This window comes from Canis lupus, chromosome 4 (assembly GCF_048164855.1).
Source record: "Canis lupus baileyi chromosome 4, mCanLup2.hap1, whole genome shotgun sequence".
Classification (NCBI taxonomy): domain Eukaryota; kingdom Metazoa; phylum Chordata; class Mammalia; order Carnivora; family Canidae; genus Canis; species Canis lupus.
In genome coordinates, this window is record NC_132841.1 from 3,658,258 (window position 1) to 3,684,380 (window position 26,123).

A 26,123-nucleotide genomic window follows, 5' to 3' on the forward strand; every position below is an offset into this window, starting at 1 on the left:
TGGGAAGTAAGTTGGGAAGTATGGGAAGGAGACTTAACAAACTTGGAGTTAATGATACTTGAATCAAACTTCCTGAGTAAGGAAGGACGGTGAGGTATAAATATCTTATGAACTCCAAATATTGCTGCAGATCTGATACTTCTGCAGCCAGACTGAAATATATACTCATGTAGAGATGTCTACTTATCTTATGATCACACTGACTTCAATATAAATTATTGACAGCAGATAGTTCTTAAGTCAACATAAAATTATAGTCATTTATTTCTAATCATGAAATCAGTGTTCACTACAATAAATACAGAAAGAGTAGTCAAAGAAATGTTTAAGCCATAAAATCTCTCATACTTCTATTTACCTCCTACAATCATCAGTGAATCTGTCATGTATATACTGAAAGAGATCCTCTTTATATACATGCGTATATAAAATACAAATATGTATGTATAAAATATACATTTTATATTTATAAGTCATTCAACTGCAATTAATATACTATTTTTCCCTTTCATCCTCAATGGTGTAATATTACACACTTATGTTAATGACTTTTTCAATTATAGAAGTAATGTGTGAAAATAGAGTAAGAATACATATGTAATGGAACACACAGAAAAGCCAAAGATCTGTCCCCGGAAAAGCAGCCACATAGCAGTTTTCTGTGCATCCCCCCAGAAACAACCAGAGAATACAAGAATGAATCTTTTTTTATATATTTCTAATATAATGCATTTGGAATCTTAATGTTCATAAAGTATCCTTCTTGTTTCTTTTTTTATGTTGTTGTTTTTGCTTCTGTTTTTCACTTAATACCATGGCCTAGATGCCCATGCTAAGAAATTACAGCAAATGGCCAGTCTTATACAGTTTTCCCAATGATATGTTTATCTAAGTTTTCAATGATAACACAGTACTACACTGTTACTTATGTAACCAATCCCCTGTTGATAGAAAAATTGTTTTCAACTTTATGTAATTTATAAACAATTATGCAGTGGACATAATATGTACACATGTACAAATATATCTCTAGAATACATATCTTAAAGTAGAATTTCTAGAGTAAAGGGAAATACATTTAAAGTTTTATATGTATTGCCAACCAAAGTTTGTTTTAAATTCCATCAATTTACTCTCTCACTAAAAACATATTACCCAACATTTTCCCCAATAATGGGTGTTACCAAATTTTTTATGTACCAAGCTAAAAAATGAAAAGAGATCTTTATTTATCATTTTAATTTGCAAGGTTTTGTCATGTTGAGAATCTATTGTTATTTATGGGTCAGGGAATTGTCTCCATCTTTTGTCTCTTTTTTCCATTAGATGCTACTTCCTTTCCTTATGGATTTATGAAAACTCTACATATTACAGAAACCAAGACTTTGTCCTTCATATAGACAACATACTTTACAAAATTCCCACCTATTTTTATTTTGTAATGATATCATTTATCATAAACATTTTAATTTTTGCATTCAAATTTATCAGTCTTTTATTAATCACTTACTAACATGATTTAATAGTAACTTGTATCAGGATGGTCAAGGCAGTAAAGTCAGTAGCTGCACAACATCATGGCTAGCTTTGTTGTTTACATTGTGTGTCACTTACTCAACCATTAAATGCAAGTATCAGGGACTATACAGCACACAGCTGCCCCCCACTGCCCAGATTCAGGCACCTACCACAGCAAGCTCTCAATCTTTTGAACAGATGAGACTCCTGTTTAAATTCAGAACCATTAGACTCCAAGTCCATGTTCTCCCAACATGGCAGAGAACACCTTTTCAGAAGACTATAAAAGGAACAGAGATTTAAGACTCTTGGGAAATAACAAACAAAATGGAAAACCAAGCTTCCCTAGAGAGATATTTAAAAAAGAGAGAGAGGGAGATAGGTGTGGGGAATTAACAAAAACTCTGAGGAGTAGCAATGCGAAAACGCAAAAGTTAATGTGAGGAGTGTGTGTGTGTGCGTGTGTGTGTGTGTGTGTGTAAAGTACATTCAGAACTTATGTCTCTTGCCACATGAAAAAATTAGTTTAAAAGCCACAAAATATGCATGTTTCTGAAACCACTGTGTATTATCTTAATGACATAAAGGATTACTATACTGTTACCCTCCTTTAAGATGTGAGTTTTAGAGAATTCTAAATGTGCCAATTTTAAGTAACAGCTCCCTCAAATCCTTTCTTAATCAAACGGGATGTAAATAATTAAGGAAACATAATATATTTAAGAAATATATACTTTATATCTACATATTAATCTTTAATATAGATATAAATGTACTGTCTATCAAATCCCTTATATTAACTAATTCTAGACATTCTGGAAGAATATTCTGGATGGGAGGCAAGCAATGGACAGACCCAAAAGCTCTGGGCCTAGAGACAAAGTGAGTGAGGTCACAGGTAAAAAGAGAGAGACAGACCAGCCATAAAATTCAGATTAGAATTCAGTCCATAAAACCTTTGGATGAATCAAGTATTTAATTAATATTTGAGTTGGGCACTGTAGCTTTTTTTCCAGAATTCTCTGCAATGTTCACATCTGTATGGCAGCCAAGCAGTCCTAGGGCTTGGCCCCAGTTTCAGGAGGGGGTCCTGTCTCAGGCAGAGTCAGTGTTGGTGAAATTCCCATCCTCTCTGGTAAGAATGAAGAGCTCAAGAAGGACTATGCATACAGTTTGGGCTAATGAGATGAAAGAGGTGATAGGCTAGAGGTTTTAGGAAATGGCATGCTCCTTCCTAAGAGATAATTTCCAGGAGCAGCTTTCTTTCACTTCTTCCATGTTAGAGAGGAAATCTGCAGCACCATGAGCTGAGGACAGCCCACTGAGGCCACACAAGGGAAGCCAGCATTGGAAGGATCTGACTCTGTTGACAGAAGAAGTAGGTTCTGGATGCTATGATGAAGCCACTGAGTACACCCAATGGCAGACTTCCAATTCTACACAAGCCAATGAATGTCCTCCACTGTGTGAGCCACCTTGGGTTGAGGCTGTCATTTGCAACCAGACACATCCTAAGAGTGCCATCATCATTCCACCTACAACTGCTTCCTCCCACCCTCTTTGAATAAACCATTTACAAATCATATCATATCTTTAGGGACGGCTGGGTAACTGAGTGGTTGAGCATCTGCCTTTGGCTCAGATGGAGATCCCAGGGTCCTGGGGTAGAGTCCCACATGGGGCTCCCTGCGGAGAGACTGCTTCTCCCTCTGCCTATGTCTCTGCCTCTCTCTCTGTGTCTCTCATGAATAAATAAATAAAATCTTTCAAAAAACCATATCTTTGCCATGGTCTCATTAAAAATTGAACCATAAAACCAATTATGATGAGGAGTTGTGCTCCCACCCTCCATGTCTCCAGCATTTCATCAAGTTTATTATTACTACTTTGGTACATTCTAAATTAATGAGATTTAATCCCCAAAGAAGTCTGTGAAGGTTTATAAAAGAAGTCTGAGGGCTACATAGCCCAAAAGGATAGAAAGGAAGTGTTGACTTTGCTAGGATTAGACATTTTTCTATGATTTTAGAAAAATCATTATAATTCTCTCTGTACATTTTTATTACTTATGGATACATGAGCACACGGACCTATTGAAATGAAAAAACAGACTATGGAAACCACTAATGTGAAAATATAAAATGCACATTATCTAGATATATAACAATACTGTTTCCACTCATAATCCTTCCTACCCTCAAACACACACAGGTCTTGACCCTAAACATCTAGTTTCTCACAGAAATGAATCCAATGTCCTCTCAAGTGAATAACTAAATTGTGGTGTTAAAAACACTACCACACATCAGTTTCAACCAAATGCAGAAATTCAGCACTGTAATTTCTTCACTGGCAAAGAAATACAGCCCTTAGAATACTGGCATCATAAAATCCTTGTCCTAGTGATTTCATGGGTAAAATAATAAATCCAGATTCCTAGAAAGCCTCCATGGCCTGGGTCCTGCTCAAAGAAATGCCAGCCAGTGTTACCCCTTACTCTGAAAGTAGCAAACTACATGTGTTTAATTTTCATGGCATATCAAATACCCACCTAAAGGAAATATATTAAAAATGCTAGCAGGCACAAGGGTTTTATTTGCTAAATAGTATTTTTAAATTTTAAGGAGTTTCAATTAGATTATAGGGAATTTCCAAATATTTTGACTACCTTCCATTCTTCACATAAACAAAAAAATGCCTCAAGACCTCTTTTCTCTACTTAGGCATATACTTTCCTACTCTATCAGAACTCTGTTTAATTAGAAAATGTTTACTGAGTATCTGCCATGTGTCAGACATGAAGTTAAATGACAGAGATGCAAAAACGAGAAAGGGTATTATACTTGCCCTCGATATCACAGGCATATATGTAACTAAGTAAGAAGTGGAGTAGATGTTATAATGCAAATAAACACTAAGTATCAAGAAAGGAGAGAGAGAGAGAGAGAGAAGGAATGAACGAACGAACAAATGAACAAACTGCATAATCATGCTTTAGAGCTAGGAAAAGATGTCAAGATTAACTTCAAAAAAGTCACATGTGAACCAGGCCTTGAAGGAATTCTGGTAAAGGCAGGAGTATGAAAATATCACCGAAGTATGGACAGGACACTCAGAAATGGGTATGGCTAGAGAAAGGGGAAAGCCAGTGCCAAGGCCCAGGCTGGAAGAGTTTGCCGGGGCCTCACATACCAGGCAAAGCAAGTTAAATTTCACCTTCTGAAATGGTGGGAAAATGTGAGAAATTTCTAAATGGAAGATAGGTGGAGTCACAGCGTCCAGATGAATCTGGGATTTGGGAACTGAGGGCGAGTGAAAAGAGAGGTCATTCTCCACGGGTCTCATGTTTTTGCACGTCTTGTGACAGAGCCAGTGCAAGCCTTTCTTTTGGGTCAGCCTTTCAAGGATGTTTGTAGCAAGCAGCCTTGGAAGAGGGAGATGGTATCTTTATCCAAAGCAAAAGGGCAGGCAGGCTTATTTCCAGGTAATTGATTTGGACTCCCAAATCTTTTGAGGCCACCTCACAAGCTTGCAAGTTCCTAGTTCCTGATAAGAGACAAGTAAAAGCTACTGGAATAGTCCAGGCCAAAACTAATAAGGATGTATGCTTGCATACAGTCAACTGGAATGCGGCACAAACCACAAGCATTTTTAAATTTACATCAAGCACACCTAAAAGATGCAAATGCAAATCTCAAAAAGACTACAGAAGGAGGATGGAGAGGGTCCCTGACAAGATCCTTGTGATGGAGAAAGAGGAGTCTTGTAGGAGTCACTTGAGAACATAAAGAAGGGCAGCCCTGGTGGCGCAGCGGTTTGGCACCGCCTGCAGCCTGCGGTGTGATCCTGGAGACCTGGGATCAAGTCCCACATCGGGCTCCCTGCATGGAGCCTGCTTCTCCCTCTCCCTTTGCCTGTGTCTCTACCTCTCTCTCTGTGTCAATAAATAAATAAAATCTAAAAAAAAAAAAGAGAGAACATAAAGAAAAATACTTCATGCATATTCACACAGAGTCCCTTCACCCACAAAATCACACCCTCGCTAACTCCCCTCCATAAACCAAAGACTGATCTACTGCCCTCGCCACAGTCCACACTCAGAGACAGATGCAAGTACTAAACGTCACTTGGCTTTAGGCACAATAGTAAACACCAAAAGCCTCAATTAAGAAGCAAGTCATAAAACTGCAGTAACTGCTATGGGATCATTTTAAAGAGACATGAATCAATTGCCTTAAAAATCATCATACTTCTTACCTAGCAACTCATAGAGAGAATTCAGAATCGACTTCCAGGACTCGCCTGCTTCTCTCCCAGCAACATCAGCAAAGTGTGCCGCGCTGCTATACACATGCAGCCTGTCTATACACTCGAGCACGAGGTTGATCATTCCCTGTAATGTTAATAAAAATTACCATCAGAAACTGTGAATCTGCTCATAGACAAGAAATGCACAGTTGATTAAAAAAAAAAAAAAGCCTGGCTTAAGGTAAGACTGTTAATTGTTAGGAAAATTGAGGTCATTTAGTTAAACGACAGGAAGAAACACACTTGCATGTAAAATAACATTTTCTTGACATAACTCAAGTGGTTTTTAAATTTGGAGGACTATTCTCAAATGCAAGCAGAAGAACAATGCAAAAATATGTGCTTTATACTTATATTTGCAAGTAGATTAATGAATCAATCACAACTGTATCTTACCATGAGTAAATGAAGAGGTTCAGAGTATGCAACCCCAAGATATGCCTCTTTGGCATAGGATTATTTTGAGCTGAAGGCTATTGAGAAAAAGCAGACACAAGAAAAATTCTCTGCCCTTTACCTCCACCAGGAGGGGCAAGAGATGCTTAATTACAACAAACAAGACCCTGGCACTCATCAGCCCAGAGGCTTCACAGAGGAATGCACATAACAAACTTTACTAACTCATCCTTATGAGTTTCCCCAGATATTTGCTGTTCCACAACTTGCTGCCCCTAGAAGATCAAAATTCCTTTCATCTTTTCAACTTTCTACACATTTACTGTCCTTTTGTTAAGATGCTGTATAAGTCCAAGTTCTAACCACGCCTCTGAGTTGCTCATCACTGAGTGCTCCCATGGTTATGCATGACTCACAAGTTAATAAATATCCTCTTGTTTTCTTATATCTGTCTTTTGTCACTCCAACCTGCAGGACCTCAAGCTATGAACCTAAGAGGAGTAGAGGAAACAGATTTCTCTTCCTTCCCTATAAAAGCATAGGACCTAAGAATCCTTGTTGTTAGGGCAGGCATCATCATGATCATAACTATCATCATAATTTTTAATATTAAACGAAAGATCTAATGAATGAATGAATGAAGAAAAAGCTCATGAAAAGAGATCTTTGAAACAAATAAAAAATGCATTATAGAGCTTTGTAAGATGCTGTCTACATTTGAAATTATGCTTTTATTATTATTACTAGATTAAGGTTGCCAAAATGAGGCCAAGCACATGAAAGGAGGAGCTAGTAGGAATTGACCAATCAAGAGAACCTGTTTCTCACATTGTTCTAAGAGGCACCAGGGACATAAGCACATTTCTAGGTCCCCCTCCATGTTGTCTTACATGAGAAATTGGGGGAAAAAATCCAAATCAATATCTCAAACTTTCACAGCCCAGTGTTTCATTGTAGTTTTTCTAGGTACAAAATGAATGTAGCATAGACTAACATTTTGGCATACACCAAACGAAAAGGTCCCAACAAACTACTCCAAGTTGTTACTGGCTCATGTTGACCTGCCCTGTGCTTTCATACCGCTACAGTCTCTAAACACATTAGGTTTTTTTTTTTATATACACACAGTAAAAAGCCTTCAAAAATTAATGTTAATTTCAAATAATTTGATGGAAAATTAGGAAACAGTTTTAAAACCAGAAGAATGTAGAGTTAGGGATTCTGCGCACTCAGCAATATTCTCTAACCTTTTTTCTTAGATACTTTTACAAAGGTACTTTTACTCAGAAACACTCATTATTCCATATACAGGAAGCACTGTATAAAGAATAGGAACACCTGCTGAGCTGGCCTGATTTGCCAGCTCCCCTCTGACCTCCTATCACTGCAATTCCTGAATAGATGGTACTAAATCTGACACTCGTTTTAGGATCCTTAGACATAACCCTCAGTCCTTCTGTTAGTATGTCTATAAAACACGGCACTTGAGCTCTTTTTTAACCAGAATGTGCATGAAATAAAATCACACACAAAAACTGAACACCTGTAAAAGCAGTGAGTAGAGCTGCTCTGCCCGCAGAGAGCAGAGAGCCCGCAGCTCTGCCCTGGGCGGCCTTCCCTCCCCTGGGCAGCTTCCCTCCCAATGTAAAACTCCCTGCGGACCCTCAGGCACATCCAAGGGGCCTCAAGAACCTGCTGAACAGTCTACAAATCTTCTTGCTTGTCAAAGCCTGTATTCATTTAGACACTTTAAGAGGCTGTGTTTATATAACAAACAGGAAGCAAAGTGCAGTGCAGTGAACGATCAGTATAAAGGCCCAGCAAACAGCAAAATAGAACATCCTTTGCCAGGGGAGTGTAGACTTCCGTTTTTCTAAACTAGCACTCCCCACTCCCCGACAGAGAAAGAAAGATAATTGCAGGATTCCTGTAAGCCCGGTTCTCAGGCCATAGTTTACCTGCTCAGAGTGCAAACCCGTCAGAGCGCATCACCCCAGAGCAGCTGTTTTCCTGAGATGGTGGCATGAAAGAAATGAAGGCTGGTGGAAGCTCACCTCTTCCTGGAAGAGGTTTTGCCGGTTCTTGAGAGCTCGCAATCTGTTCTGCTTGTCTTCATGCTCCAAGTGCTCATCCGGGGGGTGGAAGTAGCCAATCAAGTCTTGCAGACTTAGACTCACAGACTCTATAGGGAGGTCCACAGTGGAGGCCCTCACTTTCTTGCTGAGCGCATCGAGGCCCCTAAATAAACGGCAAACATTTTTCTACATCAGCGATCCCCAATCTTACTATTTTTTTTAGATCACAGAGGATTTAAGGCTTTACTCTCTCTCCCTGCACCACTGTAAAAGGAACCCATGAGCCAGGTGCTCATTTCCCTCAAACAGTGATAATTAATATATTCAAATGAGAAATTCTTGATTTTGTCAAGTATATATGATGCTATATTAAAACCACCAATATGAAGACAGACACATCTAGACATAAACTTGAAAGCCCTCAAGAACCAATTCCTAAAAAAAAAAAAAAAAGAACCAATTCCTACAAAGCCAATGGTCTCAATATTTAGGAACCACTTGATTTTCATTTTAAATCATTATATTCACTTCAAGGATTAAGATCAGCTTCCCAGATTTCTGATTCTGACTTCACTTGTTCTGTTTTTGTTTGTTTGTTTTGGGAGAAGGAAGTGTTAACTCCTACACTATCAGTGACCCTCACTGCCATTCTGAAAATTCCTGCCTGTTTAAAAGTACATTCCAATGATGTTTATTTTAAATTTTTCTTATTAATTGGAAAATAATATATTAAAATGCTTTTATCTGAAAAAAAGTATTTATAATTGGACTAAGAAACATCGTGTTGTGTTTTCTTTGAAGAAAAACATTACTGGCATGTCAATGTGTTAATTTGTTAAGCTTTCTGAGATTCTGAGTTTTAGAATTCATAGCTCTGAATGTATCTGGAAAGAACTTTAAAATCTGGTATTTGTAAATCAAAATCATTTCAAAATAAGAAGTTTATTAAAAAGCACACAACAGACACCATAAAAGGATGGGAGAATGCATATACTATAGATGATACAGTAATACTCATATTAGTTATGACAAAATTTAATGCATAAAATATTATACTTCCTTTCCTGGTCTCTGCATCAGCAAAATTATGTGGCAATATTTTATTCCAAAGAAATGTTCCTGGTTAATTATCTGTTTTAGAACTTACATTTTAAAAACAGTAAGGGCCTCATTAGTGAGAATAAGCTTATCTTTGAATTTACATTGCTCACAAATATAATTTAACATGTATCATCAATTACATAGAGATGACAAATAATGTTGAAATAGTTGACTTTAGCCTCATAAACAGCAGAAATAGGAAAACTATACAACTCTTCTAAAGTTTTAGCTGGCAATTTCATATCAATTACAATAGAATTTATCTATTGCCTAGTTTTATCATCTCTGTCTTTCTCTGCCCAAAAAGTAATAGAAATGACTTTTCAGTAGAAAATGATTTCTCTATTACAATGAAAACTTACATGCAATGAAATATTTCTGTTCTAAACATTTTATCCTATTACACTTCAGTTAAATGATAAATACGTTTATAGTAAAGTCAAACTCAACTCTCCTCATACTGAAGTGAATGAAATTCAAGTGATTCAAATATAGTATCTACATTTTTTAAAGATTTATTTATTTATTGAGATAGAGAGAAATCAAGTATGCATGCCCAGCACCCATCGGTGTGAGCAGCCAGTGAGATGAGGGGCAAGGGAGGGCAAGCAGACTCTGTGCTCAGCATGAGCCCAGCAAACCCCTCAATCCCATGACCTCAATATCATGACCCAAGCCAAACCAACGGAAGACACTTAACCAACTGAACCACCCAGGTGCCCCATCAAATATAGTATCCACATTTTTATGACTGATTTTTTTTTTAATTTATTTATGATAGTCACAGAGAGAGAGAGAGGCAGAGACATAGGCAGAAGGAGAAGCAGGCTCCATGCACCGGGAGCCTGATGTGGGATTCGATCCCGGGTCTCCAGGATCGCGCCCTGGGCCAAAGGCAGGCGCCAAACCGCTGCGCCACCCAGGGATCCCAGTATCCACATTTTTAAATGTAAAAAGAAATAATAAGAAACATCACTTCTTAGGTTATTAAGCTGAATATATCTATCAGCAATGTAACCATCCAATTATTTTCTAGAAATCTCTTGTCAAATACTATCCAAGAACCCCCCCAAATTGTTAAGTTTTACAACTTCTATCTCCTTTAAAGACATTCACCATCTTAATTTATCAAGAACAAAAAAATGAAGACAAAAAATAATTGAGGAAAACCAAAGGTGGTAGAATCACACTATATCTGAGCAAAAATTAAAGCCACAAATTCTCTATATTTTGCACTTTGAAGATTAAACAATATTACAACCAAATAGATTCCTCCCTAATATAATTTACTTTCAGAAAGTAAACACAAATGCAAACACACACACACATTTCCACCATCACCACCACAAGTACCCTGACCAGGCAGAAACCAGAAGGGTCACAGGAAATACCCTATGGGGGTGCCTGAGTGGCTCAGTCACTTAAGTGTCTGACTCTTGCTTTTGCCTCAGGTCAAGAGCTCAGGGTTGTGAGACTGAGCCCAGTGTCAGGCTCTGTGCTCATTGCAGGATCTGCTTAGTATTCTCTTCCCCTCCCTCTGGCTCTCCCCATCCAAGTGTACACTCTCTTTCTCTCTCTCTCTCAAATAAATAAAATCTTAAAAGAAAAGAAACTACATAGGAAAACACAAATAAAGAAAACTAAATTACCTTGACTTTCACCCTAAGTAAGTAAGAAACAGAAGTCTGCCTATGCATTTTTTTTAAATTAGGCTCTTAATAGTAAATAGCTCTACATTAATAAAACAAATACTTAAAAATAATCTACTTTTAAAAATATATAGGTGCCAATATTATTAAGACAGAGATTTTAAGGAATTTTGATGCTTTCATTAATATTACAGAAGGATCAAATTATTTTACTTAAAATAACCTACCCTTTATAATATTCTATAATTATATAAAATGTTTCAAAGTTTCTAAGATATATTGAAGAACTATATTAATTCAAGAACTCTTTTCAATAAATACTAATGATCATGTATGTAAAACTCACAGATATAAAAATATATATGAACAGGATTAATTAAATAATAGGTAAATCACTAAGAAAAATAAATCTGGTCAACAAACATGAATTACCACTATTTTCACAATTCCTGAATAAATTCAACTTAAAAAATTATTATGAATACATACATACATAGGTATATACATATAAACACATACACACATAATTTGCCTTTCCATCAAATTGGCAAGTTTAAAGAGATATAGGATTTATCCATCACAAGCCAGAGTGTATATTGGTACAATGTTACCAGAAAACATTTTGACCTCAAGCTTGATTTAGTCTGTAGATATGCAACTGTTTTCCATTATGAGGTAGGAAAACTTAGTTACTACAAGAATCATTTTTAAATACATTCCAAGCTGCACCCGGGTGGATCAGTTGCTTGTGTTCAGCTCTTGATTCCAGTTCAGGTCATGATTTCAGGGTTGTGAAATCAAACCCTGAATTGGTCTCTGCACTGAGTATGGAGCATGCTTAAGATTCTCTCTCTCCCTCTTCCTCTGCCCCTCCAATCAATCAATCAATCAATCAATATTCAAAACTCACAAAGCATCTAGGTTTCATCACCCTCAATGTGAAAGGAAATTTAAATAGGTCCAGCTCAAGGGTGTTTTATAAAATAATCCTGAACTACAGCTATGAATTATAAGTTACACACACAATTTCTAAAAATCACATTCCCTTTTTAAAAGTTTATTTATATGAAAGACATAAAATCATCTATCATTTTCAAATGTGTACTGCCAACCTACCAAATTATATAGGTTTACCACCATAGTATATTTTAGAATTGTGTATTTGTAAATCTAATAAGGAAATTGAAATAAAATGTCAAACTACTACTACAGCAAAATAAAACATACCTTATAAATCTATTGAAAAGGAAAACTGTGCTCCGAATGACTCGTGCAGTCCGTGATTCTTCATGCTGAGATCTGGATAAATTTAAGCCATCATCCATGTGACCTTCATGATGCATAATAGCCTGTACAAACACAGAATTAACACCATTACTCCCGTTATCTCCTTTCTTTTTATTAAGATTTATGTTTATTTATTTGACAGAGAGAGAGAGCGCACAAGCAGGGGGAGCAGCAGGCAGAGGGAGATGGAGGCACAGGGAGAGGGACAATCAGGCTTCCTGCTGACCCAGGATCCTGGGATCATGACCTGAGCCAAAGGCAGATACTTAATTGACTGAGCCACCCAGGCGCCCCTACCATCTCCTTTTCTAAATGGGTGTTAAGAAGATGTGAACTCCAAAGGTAAGCCATAACAATAAATAGAATCAAAAGGCAGGGACAAGGGGCAATAAGCTGATGTGTACATTTAAAATAATATGCTCTTACAAACCAGTCATTTAATATATTCATTGGGTTCTTCTCTCAAAGAATTCACCAGTAAATGAGTTGAACAAAACAGACACCAGAATATTCTCATATATCTATGTTCAATGACTGAACCACAATCTAAGCAAACTCTGAACAAAGCAATAAAGGAAAACATTGCATTGGTATGCCAGTTAGACAGCAGTTCTGAACACACACTGTACTCAAATAAGTACCTATCAGTGTTTCTAAGGCATCTAAGTTCTTTAAAAAATGCACTTTTATCTTATTCATTCTTTTGTTAGACTTTATGCTTTTGAACTTTTTATGAAAGTAATAATATAAGTGTAGAAATCTTCGGTGAACAGTTAAATGAACTTCACAAAGTGAATGCACCATGTAATCAACACCTCAATCCAGACAGAGAACATTATAGAACCTTAAGATACCCCTAGGGCTCCCTTACTGTTCCCCATCCTCTATACTGCTCCCCACATTCCTGACTCTTCACAGAGAAAGTCCATTGTGTTCTACATATAAATGGGACTATGTGTATCTAGCTTCCTTCACTCAGTGCCTGTAGCAAGACATTTCAGCACATGTAAGCAGGGGTACTGAACTAAAATTAGTAACTAGAACCAAAATTATACACTATCTGAAAAGCAGTGTAAAGAGGAACTCCTCAGACCAAAATCAATGAGACAGAGCTACATCCATATTCAAAGGCAATTCTTCATTGTCTTAAATGTCTTCATTGACAAAGAAAAAATGATTAAAATGAAGGAACATATTATTCATTGTAAGACAAAAAAAAAGAAAAATAAAGTGGAGAAGTGGAATTCATAAAGATAAAAAGAGGAACTAATGAACTAAAAACCAAGTACTAAAAAGGATGGATAAACCAAGATTTGATTCTTTGAGAAGACAAATAAAATAAATAAACCTTTCACAAGCCAGGCTAAAGATAAAATTTTAAAAAGAAGAAAAAAAAACAGAATAAGATATAAGACACAAAAGACAGCAAAATCGTAGCACTGTCATAAATCAATATTATATACAACTCAATGGCAAAATAATGTAAATTAATATCCCAGAGGAAATGGATGGCTTCCTAGCAAATCAAGAATCAAATAAAGTAGAAAATTTGATGAGATTGGCTTATTTAGAAGATACTAGAAAGGGAAGTATAAGAGTTAATATATAAAAGATCCTAGGTTTACATGTGAGTTCTAATGAATCTTCAAAGAACAGAGATTTTTTTTCATGGTAAACTGGTCCTGATCAGAGGTCAGCAAACTATGCCATTTTTGAGTACAGTCTGTGAGCTTTAAGTGAATTTTACATTTTTAAATGGTTAAAAAAGACTCAAAAAATGTATTTTGTGACATATGAAAATTTCATGAAATTCCAATATCCCTAACAAACAAAAATTAATTTTATCTCTGAATATACATGTAGTAATTCTAAAGAAAACGTGAATAAGATCTAGTAATATTTCAAAAGCATAATAGACTATGGCCAAATAGGGTTTTGTCTATGCCTTTAAGGATTCTTCAATATTATAATACTCATTACCTTATTTATCAACAAATTGAAGGCCATTAAAACATGATTTATAATTTCTTTAACTGATAAAAATTCAGCAAAAATTACTAAGTTTTTAAGAAGCCATAAAAAACAGGAGTAGCAGGATATAACTTACATATATGAACTATTTCAATTACCTGTAGGATGCAAGAAGGTATAAATTCTGTGAAACAGGAGTGAAGGTTCACAGTAAGAAAACGCCTGAGATGAATAATCAGAACAATGAAAAATGGAACGTTGACATAAAAAGTGACTGAGGGTGAAATCATGAAAAATTACAAGAAAAGTACAATTTCAAAGACACTGAGAGAACTTGAGAATAGCACCAAACACAACAAAATGAGTGATCTGGAGGACAATCTGGGAAGCAAGATCTGGAAATAAGGAAGAAAGATAAGAATACAGAACGAGGACAGCCAATATGGAGAAGTGGAACGAGCTTATTTCCCGAGAAAGAAACTAAAAAACTGAAGGAAAACATGTCCTTTCCTTTCTGTCCCTCCCCCCTTAGACTGTGAAATGAACCTACTCTAACCTCTGTCTTCTGAGGACCTCAAGAAGCAGCCTGAATCCTTTGGTTCCAAATAACCATAACTTGGGACAAAAGTCAAAGGCATTTTGCTGAATGGAAGAAGCTTTATACCAAAGAGTGGTGCTACATAGTTTCCTTTATATGAAGTTCTGCACCAGGCAAAACTAACCTATGGTGGGAAAATGTTACAGAAGCAGTTGTGCCTGGGGAAGAAGGGGCAGGAAGATGAGCTGGACAGGAACGCTGGGCGACTTTCTGCTGAAATGGAACTTTCTCCTGCCACATCATCACTTGTGTGGATCACATAATCTTTTGGCATTTCAGTGTATTTAGATACTACCTTTAAAAATTCCACATAGGTAACAGTAATAATTTAGCAGAACATGGCAAGGATGCAGAACTGTAAATGAAACAAGCATAAAAAAGCACTAGAAACGATGAAGGTGAAGGATAGATACACCAGGGCTCAGCATACTATTTTGTTTCCTTGGCATATATTTGAATTTCCCATCATAAAACGTTAAATTCAGCTAAGCTCAGTCATAGGAAATAATAAATGGTTTACAATACTGCATACAAACAAACACATTTAAATTTATAAGCCTAGATCAAAGACCTCAAAGACAAGTGATCATCTCTTCACAAAGATTATGTGGGTCTGCAGGAGAGCTGTCCCTGGCTGTCCACCCAAAGCTCTAAGATAGTAGAGTGATGCATTAAGACAACTCCCTCAAAGGAGAATCAGCCTCCAACCTCACTAAAATCAGTGCTGGTCACTCCAAAGAGATCACAATAAAACACAATTAAACAATCCATACTGAAAATAAAGATTTCTGCCCCACTATAGTCTTTCCAACATTTAGAGAAGTAATCGTTGTCTTGTTTTTTGGTTCTGTGCACTGTGCTACATGTTGGTGTAAAATTTAGTACTATATATTTGCCCTTAAAGAAGTTCACAAATGGTGGGTAGGAGGGGGAGAGATCAAGGGAGGGAGGAAGGGAGGTAGGAGAGAAAGAGGAGAAAGGTAGCCTAGTAAGTGAAATAGCACAGGACCTCAAATAAAACTTAATAAGTCATACACAAATATTATGAGAACACAAAGGAGGACATAGGAAATAAGCTGAGACATTCAGAATAAGTTTTCAAATTATCTTTAAACTTCACCTCTGGGGGCACCTGGGTGGCTCAGCCGGCTAGGCATCTGCCTTCAGCTCAGGTCATGATCTCAGGGTCCTAGGATTAGGTTCCCTGCTCAGCGGAGAGTGTGCTTCTCCCTCTCCTTCTGCACTGCCTCCCATCATGCACACTCTCTCTCTAATAAATAAAATCTTAAAAAAAAAAATTTAACCTCTGGAGGACAGGTAGAAATTGGGTGGAGAAAAAAAGTTTTAAAGGGCATTCCAAAGAGAGGAAAGAGTGGAGTGCAGTTGACCCCTGAATAACACAGGTTTAAACTACACAGGGTACTCACATGTGGATTTTTTTTTCAAAATATACTGTATAGTACTATACATGTATTTTCTCTTCTGATTTTCTTAATATTTTGTTTTCTCTCGCTTACTTTATTGTAAGAATACGGTATATAATGCATGTAGCATACAAAATATGTGTTAATTGTTTATGTTTTCAGTGAAGCTTCCCATCAGCAATAGGCTATTAGTAAAGTTTTGGAAGGAGACAAAAGTTAAACATAAATTTTGACTGCGTTGGGGTACCACAGTTGTTGAACACAGTTTGCACTGTGTATGCAAAAGCACAGAAATGTAGAACCCATATTGTGTTTGTTGGCTTTTTACTGAACTATAATCGACCAGCATACCATATTAATTTCATGTGTACGAAATGAACAGCAACCTACTAGATGCAAGAAGGTATTTGCAAATCATGTATCTGATAAGGGATTAATATCCTATATAAATAAAGAATTCACAGAAGTCAATAACAACAAAAATATAATCTGATCTCAGAATGGACAGATGATCTAAATAGACATTTTTTTCAAAGCCAAATTTTTGTGAGGAAGTAAAAGTAATGTAGTCCAAGTGGTGGGCTGGGAAAACCAAAGATACTGTCTAGAGATTGGACAAAGAATAAGAGAACGGGGCACAGATGAGGTAAGAGGCAGGTCAGGAAGGGTATCATATCACTATCCAGAAGTATAGCACCTGCTTTGAAAGCAACAGATTCTCAGTGGAAGACTTAGCAGCTGGGCTGCATGAACTCTCCTGCATTCTAGAAACATATCCCTAGCAGAAGCAAGGAGAACAAACTGAAGTAGGTAGACTAGGATAGGATCCAGAAAAGAGTATACTTCTGGGCTTAATATTTAAAGCTGTGTTGTAATATCCAGCATAGTTTACCTCACAAAAACCAGAGAGATTACTATGGTGAGATTTGACCTTTTTGCATGTCAATAATGATGTTTAGCAGGTGGCTCAAATTGTTAGCTATTTCTTTTTGTCTTGGCATTTGTGTTTTTTGTCATAAAAAATGGCTACTATGAATTGTGTTCTTACATAATCTTACCTTACGTTGTATGGATCCCATTCTCACTGATTTTACATCCACAGACTGGTAGGTAAGCCATAGGCCTGTATTTATATGTTGTATATAGCATACTGAGTCTCCATATTTTATTTCAGATGTCCCCATGCCATCTACTTCTTTTCTCACACCCACATCCAATTTTTCCTAGAGGAGAAAAAGGAAAAAAAGATAAGCAAAAGTTCTAAAAATAGTAGTTTATATTGAAAGAACTTTGCCTTTTTGTAAATATGCTCCTTGAAAAATTCAGCCCTCTGACATCCTTTAAAATAATAATGGTTTGGGATCCCTAGGTGGCTCAGCGGTTTGGCATCTGCCTTCAGCCCAGGGTATGATCCTGGAGTCCCGGGATCGAGTCCATATCGCGTTCCTCGCATGGAGCCTGCTTCTCCCTCTGCCTGTGTCTCTGCCTCTCTCTCTCCCTCTGCTTCTCTCATGAATAAATGAACAAAATCTTTAAAAAATAATAAAATAAAAAATAAAATAATAATGGTCAAGTACTCAATTGCACTACTGGGGATTTACCCCAAAGATACAGAAGCAGTGAGGCAGCAGGACACCTGCACCCCAATATTTATAGCAGCAATGTTCACAATAGCCAAACTGTGGAAGGAGCCTTAGTGTCCATCGAAAGATGAATGGATAAAAAAGATGTGGTCTATATATACAATGGAATATTCCTCAACCATTAGAAACAACAAATACCCACAATTTGCTTCAACGTGGATGGAACTGGAGGGTATTATGCTTAGTGAAGTAAGTCATTCAGAGAAGGACAAATATTATATGGTCTCATTCATTTGGAGAATATAAGAAATAGTGAAGGGAATAAAGGGGAAAGGAGAGAAAATGAGTGGGAAATATCAGTGAGGATGACAGAACATGAGAGACTCCTAACTCTGGGAAACAAACAAGTGGTAGTGGAAGGGGAGGTGGGCAGGGGGTGGGGTGACTGGGTGACAGGCACTGAGGTGGGCACTTGACGGGATGAGCATGATATGGTATATGTTGGCAAACTGAACTCCAATAAAAAAAAAAATTTTTAAGTACTCTATTCCAGCAGTTCAACTGATACTGAAAATCAAAGTGGGAAATTATAAAGATAAATAAACTACCTTGAATTATTCATACTGGTAGAAAATTATTTTGGCCATAACATAAAATTTTATATTGCTTCATGGCAAACTCCAAACCAGACATCTTAAAATTAGTAGCTCAGACTTCCAGTTTTTTTTCCCATTATTGGTGATTAAGAGCATAGGTTTAAGGAAACAGAAAATCCACTTTTGAGTTCAATCTCTGCCTCTGATTACTTCTGTGACCTTAAGACGATTTAATTAAACCTTTTAAGCCTTAGGTTTCTCACTTGTAAATAAAGCTAACAAAAGTATCTTGCCTGTAGTATCAGAAAAAATGGATAATGCATATAAAGTTTTCAGCTGGGTGCCTGGGATAAAATGAACACTTACATACATTTTCATGATTCTGACCATAAATATGGGGTGTTGGCAATGTTGATGGTGATGTTACTAAGGACGGTAATAATAGTGATAATTTCTTTTGAACTGATCAAAGCGATAATTCAGTTTCCACAACTACAACTTCCAATGTGGACTATGGAAATATTCGTTCCCTGTAGGAGCTTACTAGGTTAAGCTCCCTGTGCTAAGAACAATGAATCATCTGACACCAACAAGATATACTTATTTTGATGCTTCTTCCTTTAATGTGTTCTTTCAGTTTTCCCTCCCACACTGAATTCTAGTCTTCAGGCCCCATGATAGCTTGAAATTCTATATAGTCCTTAAAAATAAAGAAAAAAAATCCAATGTTCTTTTTGCTTCTGTACCTCTTTTTGCGGTTTCTTATTCTTCTCTGTGGTCTTTCATTGTTAAATTTAATTTAAATCTCACCTGTGTCTTTCCTTATTTGGCTTTTGTAATAGTTACACAAGTGTTTTTGAAGTTTTGCTTGGAGTAATAATTACACAATTAGTTGGAAATTACTAATAGTTACACAAATGTTTTTGAAGATTAGATTGCAGTAAACCTTATGGCTGTTATTCAAAAAGGAGTAATTCAAGGAAAACAAAATTTTGGTAGATTTTGTTCCTGTCATTTGATGTTGTACTAAATAACTTATAACTCTAAAATGATTATGAACATTCCAACATTTGAAAACTAAAGTGAACTGAAATTTTTAATACAGAAGGTCAAGTTCATACAAGGAAATGAATACAATTATAAGTTGATTTAACCATTATGCAAATAACTTGGGACACTCTTCTAAGAATCTTCCATAAAACAGATAATTAAGCCTTTCCAACTTCATTCTATCAAACAAGATAAACTACTAATCCACTTACACCAAACCTATCAATGGGAAAATTAAATTCCAGGGTAAAATATAACAATGTAATTATCTCCTCTGAATAAAACAATGAGCCTCTAACATTCTTACTTTTTGTTTTTCCTTTATCCAAAGGAATTAGTTGGTAGTCTATTTATAGAGTTTGGATTGTGCTTTGCGAAGCCACAATTCCTCATTGTAAAGTTATGCTTTGTCTGGCTTTTATGAAGTAGTCCACATTACTCTCCGGTTAGAAGTTTTAATCATGACATTTCCTGAAGACTGTTTTAGTAACAATCTCTGATCCTCAGGTCAGGGAAAAACTGCCAAAGTAACATTAGAAAAAAAAGTAGTGTGATTATTTACTGTATGAGAGAATAAAGGCCATTCATGTTTCCTTCTTTTATTTCCTGTCATTTTCTGTAAGTCAGGTTTAGGAGTAGAGAAATTCAGGTGAGAATAATCTAGATACTTTGAACGACTATAAACCTAAGCATAAACATGAGTCAAGAATGTGACACCTACTAAAATTAGCCTGTATTACTAGAAATACAGTGTCCAAATCAGGCAAGTAATAGTTTTACTAATACTCTGTATTAGCTACTCTGTATCAAAATCAGCAGCCTTTATAGTTTTGGTATCACTTTTTGACTTTTTTTCATTCTTCTTTTATTCTTTTGGGGTTTTTTTTCATTCTTTCATTCTTTTGTTTCTGTTTTTGTTTTATTTCGTCTGGCTTTAGGAAATGACAGAGTACAGTAGAGTTGGATCATAGATAACAATTATACAATTTAGAAAAAAAAAATACTCTCCAGAATCTATCTGAAGATCATTGAAAGGGACCAAAAGCAGGGAGAAATTGGAGAATATTTTTCTCTCTAAAGGAAAACAGTACCCAAGTGATATTTTTAAAAGCTGCCTTTGGCTGTCGGGCATGCCCTGCCTATTTGTCAGCCTACAGCTCAGGCAAAAGAAATCTTCTGCTTTACTGGCTTGAGATATCAGAGCACACACTTGAGGGCTCAAAAAGCAGCCAGAACATTAGATGAGCTAAATCCCAGGCCAAAAAAAAAATATCTGCAAAGTCTGCTTATAAATTTACCCAAATTCTTTTTGAACACTAAACTATGCCCTACAGAATGAGAGATGAAAGCTAAAATAAGTAAGCAGAAATACAAGCAACTGCCCACTACAAAAAGAGAGAACAAAGCTGGAGGTTCAGTCCAACAGGGTGAATTGCCTGCTGAAACCAAAATACTCTTTAGAAAACAAAACAAAAAAAAAAACAAAAAGGTCCCACAAAATTCAGAGTCTCTATAATGTATCATTTCTAATATGCAGTATATACTGTCAAAAACAAGTAGACAAGAAAAACAAGAAAAAGTGACCTATACTAAATTAAAAAAACAAAACCAAATGTGACCCATACCAAAGAAAAAGTAGTAACAGGTAACAGAAATGATGCAGAGATAGCCCTTACAATTAGCAGAGAAGGACTTTAAGGCAACTATTACAAATATAAAAAACATTCAAGGACATAAAGGAAAACATATGCATAATGAATAAACTGATGGGAATCTCAGTTGAGAAACTATATAAAATGAAATGTAATAGCAAAACAGAAACAAAAATTGAAATATAAAATTAATTGGATCAGCTTAACATCAGATTGAAACTACAGACTAAGGAGTCAAGGAAGTTGAAAGCAGATCAATAGAAATTTTCCAGTCTCAAAATCAGATTTTTTTTAAAAGATCTATCTATCTATCTATTTATTTATTTATTTATTTATTTATTTATTTATTTATTTATTTATTTATTTATTTATTTATTTATTTACAGAGAGTGCATGTGTGCATTTGCATGTGGTGGGGAGCAGATGCATAGGGAGAGACAATCCCAAGCAGACTCTGTGTTGAGTGCAGAGCATGACACGGGGCTCAATCCTACAACCTGAGACCATAACTTGAGGCAAAAATCAAGAATTGGACCCTTAATCAACTGCACCATGCAGGTGTCCCCAAGAGCAGATTGCTTTTCAAAGTGCTGTGACATAATAAGCACTTAGCCATTAAAAAGAAACTTTCCTCAAAAGACATATAATATTTAATCCCCATACCACCTCCATTTAATTGAGGACGTTTAGATCCTCATTATTTTAGCACTTACTAACATCCATAAATTCTTAAATAGTCAAATATAAGAATAATCTTGAGATTTGAGAACCATAAAAATGCTCAAAAAAGAAACAACTCTCTTTGACACAGTCTAGAGTTCCTGAAAAGACTTCTATTTTTACCCTTAGATGATTTTCTGGATAAACATGTTCTCTTTTGATTCATGGACAACCACAGCATGCTATACTTCAACTATGAAAGAAATGCTAGCATTTTACTGAAATTGCCTTCTTTCTTATTTGACTATAAATTAGTTTTCCAAGGGCAAGAATCATATGCCTGGTTCCTTCACCTCAATGGCCCATCTACCTAGAAGCAGAATGGTACCTGCAAATAACAGATTCTTAATAAAGATTTACTAAGTGAATAAATTTTTGGAAGAAAATCACCTACCTCATCAGATTTCCCACAAAAAATATATTTATAAACTACTCCCAATCCTAACATTCAAATAATTCCACTTATGAATGTTTAGAAAATCTAATTTCCTAAACAATATCAAAATGGTTCTAGAAGTAAAAAAGATCAGCATGAAAAATACTAAGTGGTTATTTTGGCACTGGGCATACCAAACTGGCCTATAAAGCCAAAATTATTTCTGATAACTGTCTGTATTAAGTGATACATAGGCATTAGATATACCAAATGAAGCTCATTAAGACATGGGGCAGGGGGCAGAGGGAGAAAGAGAATCTTTCTCTTTCAGTTTCCACACCTAGCATGGAGCCCACGTGGGGCTCAATCTCATGACCTCAACATCATGTCCTGATCCAAAATCAAGAGTCAGACACTTAACCAGCTGAGCTACCCAAATACTAAATGACCCAGGCACCTTGAGGCTCATTAAAATTTTTAAAGTAGTCATATAGGATTATGTTTTTATTATATGGATAAGGTAGTTCAGAGAGATTCATCTAGCATTAATTGAAATCATCCTTAAATCCTTCCAAATTATTCTGTAAAGTTGGCAGATAGGAAGGGGGAGGGAAAGGCCTTTATTCTTAAAGGATGAAGTGTTTTTGTAATAGCCAGTTCTCCTTAAGACAAATAATATTTAAAGTTAGGAAAATTAAAACGTCAAATTTCTTTTTGGCTTCATTATGGTGCCACACTTAAACACAAGATAGTTGCTCACTGAGAACTGGGAGTGTAAAAATGCAAAAGGGTCAGAGAAATTACTGGAACAGATAGGCCAGGCCAAGCTTTGCCCATCCAAAGCAAGACTATAAAAAATACATAATTTTCTTGATCCCTGTTGTTCAGAAATCTCATGAGGGGACACTCTGGTGTGTGGGTTTGTAGAGAGAAGGGCTTTAAAAAAACTGCTTGTTCTGGAAGGGTCTTTGAGGAGCTTCCATAGCAGCAGTGAAACAAGATCAAAGTACCTTAGGGAAAGCCTTGTGTAATCCCTACCCCCTGAACATGGGTTGGGCCAAGGAATAGGATGCGACAGCACTCATGATTAGATTACATTACATGTCAAAGGTGAAAAAATCTTGGGGATGTAATTACGGTCTGTATTCAGTTGACTGTGAGCCAATAACCTGGATGAGTGAAAGTTAATCAGGTGAGCCCTTTAAAGAGGGCTTAGGTTTTCCCTGAGCTCAGAGACTGCAAGCAGCTAGTGTCCACGGGGTTCTACCCTAATCATGATCTTTCTTTCCAGCCATTTGCATGATGAACTCCAGATTTACCTAACCAGCCTTCACAATCTCATAATAAAAATCCCTTAATATAAACATATCTCATGCTGGTTCTGCATCTCTGGTTGAACTTTGATACATCTTGTCTTAACCACAGAAGAGTTCAATGAGCTCAGCTCATTCTTGGGCTGACTGTCACTAAGAAGGATCAGCATAAAAACTGTATCTGAATTTCTGTATCTTCTATAAACCCACAGTTGGCATTATTTTCTATCAACATCCCTTGAGAAAGGGGGACTGAAAAAATTTATTTTGATTTTAATTCTGACTAAACACAAAATCCATCTCCATTGATGACTTTGTATAACTATTTTGATAAGAAAAAATACTCAAATTCTCACTTTGCTTTTATTTTTTAGATATTTAATCAATCACTAAATAACCATAATAGTCAGATGATCATAGGTGAGCAACATCTTTTCTATCTGCCATTATCATTATTATTATTAAATATTTAATTTTCTTATTAAAGAGGGTTTTAGTTTTAGTATTTATATTCAAAGTCTGGAACTGCCACATAGCTCATCCAAGCTTCAGTCTCTCATCTGCATAATGAAGATTAAAAATAGTATCTAAGCTCCAAAGGCTTGATCAAGGATTAAACAAGATAATGCACATAGGGTGCTTAGCACATTCCTTGGCATTTAATAAGCTGTTAGCTGTTATAATTATTTTCATTGTGTGAATGTGTACATTTTAAAACATCTTAAACATTTTTTGAACCAAAAATTTTAAAAATTCCAAATAAAAATGACATACTAACAACTATGTCGTGAAAATGTTTTGTTCTATGTCTACTGTATGATATGATCCATAATTCCTGTCATCTCAATGGCAGTCTTTTTTTTTTTTTTCAATGGCAGTCTTATTTGAGGTTGATATTTCATCATTTCAGTAGCAGAAGGTTTTTGTTCAGGGTGTGTGGGAAAGAGAAAACTGGAGGGAAACCTACAGGAGAATATTTTAGTGGGTATTAAACTAAAGAAAAATTATATCTTGGGGGGGAGAAACTGAAGAATACTTGGCCTAAGAAAATCTATACAAATCAAACTGAATTTTTCATTATGTCAAATGTTTTTAGTGGAAGACCAACATAATCACCTTGTAATATACACGTGTATCAAATCATCACATTGTATACTTTATAGTGACACAATATTATATATAATTATATCTCAACAAAGCTGGATAAAAGAAAACACTGGTTATATTATGAACTACTTTCCACTTTATTCTGTGTATTCTGAAAATATATAATTATCAACAATTGTTGAGTCTTCTGTCAAATATGAATTTGACATTGGGTATTGAGTGCTCATCTTAGTGTCAAAGATATCCCAATGACAATAAGAAAAAAATTGCTTCTTATATTAACTAGTAGAATGACTTTTTAAAGCCACTTTCACTTATAATTTTATGAAAGAATAATCTTAATGATTTGCTAAATTTTAAGAATATACTTTCAAAGAGGTCTCAACTGTCACAGATAAGGGACTGTAAATTTAAGTACAAACAATTTTTACTTCAGAATTTCCAAAACCATACCCTAAATCTAAGATAAAAGTTGATATTTTCAACTGACCTAGAAAGTTCAATTTTTTATCAATAGTTAATACTTGATTTGCAATACAATAGTTATGTCAATCAAGTCATTTATTAATTATATACTCAAAATACACTAAAAATCAAAGAAATGCTTTACAAAAAGAAATCTTTGCCTTCTAGAAACTGAAGTACTCATTATTTTTATTGGAAACTATTGGAATATAAATGGAATATATTGGAATGTAAATGTTTAAAATGTACACATTCACACAATGAAAATAAGTATAACAGCTAACAGCTTATTAAATGCCAAGGAATGTGCTAAGCACCCTATGTGCATTATCTTGTTTAATCCTTGATCAAGCCTTTGGAGCTTAGATACTATTTTTAATCTTCATTATGCAGATGACAGACTGAAGCTTCGATGAGTTATGTGGCACTTCCAGACTTTGGATATAAATACTAAAACTAACTAACTATTGGAAGTACTCATTATTTTTATTGGAAACTAACATAATAAAATATGTAAAGATATGACAAGCATTTTTAACCTGTCAAAAGCACTAAAGAAAAAAAAAAGCATCTTTAAGTGAATAGATATACGTAATACATACATATGCACACACCTTTAAGTGAACTCAACATTTATTTCAAAGACCAGTGTCCATGATCAAATATCGTAATTAAAAAAGGGACCAGAGGGGATCCCTGGGTGGCGCAGCGGTTTAGCGCCTGCCTTTGGCCCAGGGCGCGATCCTGGAGACCCGGGATCGAGTCCCACGTCAGGCTCCCAGTGCATGGAGCCTGCTTCTCCCTCTGCCTGTGTCTCTGCCTCTCTCTCTCTCTCTCTCTCTCTCTGTGACTATTATAAATAAATAAAAAAAAAAATTTAAAAAAAAAAAAAAAAAAGGGACCAGAGAATCTATTCACACTATTTTCTCTAAAA

At 35.8% G+C, this 26,123-nt stretch overlaps 1 protein-coding gene across 1 annotated transcript in view; it reads right to left on the reverse strand.

Annotated features, from left to right (window-relative positions):
* The window catches only part of RYR2 (ryanodine receptor 2), a 753,550-nt gene that overhangs the window by 357,163 nt on the left and 370,264 nt on the right, over positions 1–26,123 (reverse strand). Inside the window, exons 14-17 of the mRNA XM_072822940.1 lie at positions 17,386–17,550; positions 12,275–12,396; positions 8,277–8,460; positions 5,776–5,911 (exon numbers count right to left, since the gene is read on the reverse strand). Coding sequence (XP_072679041.1) covers positions 5,776–5,911; positions 8,277–8,460; positions 12,275–12,396; positions 17,386–17,550 — 607 coding nt within the window. The remainder of the gene's footprint in view (positions 1–5,775; positions 5,912–8,276; positions 8,461–12,274; positions 12,397–17,385; positions 17,551–26,123) is intronic.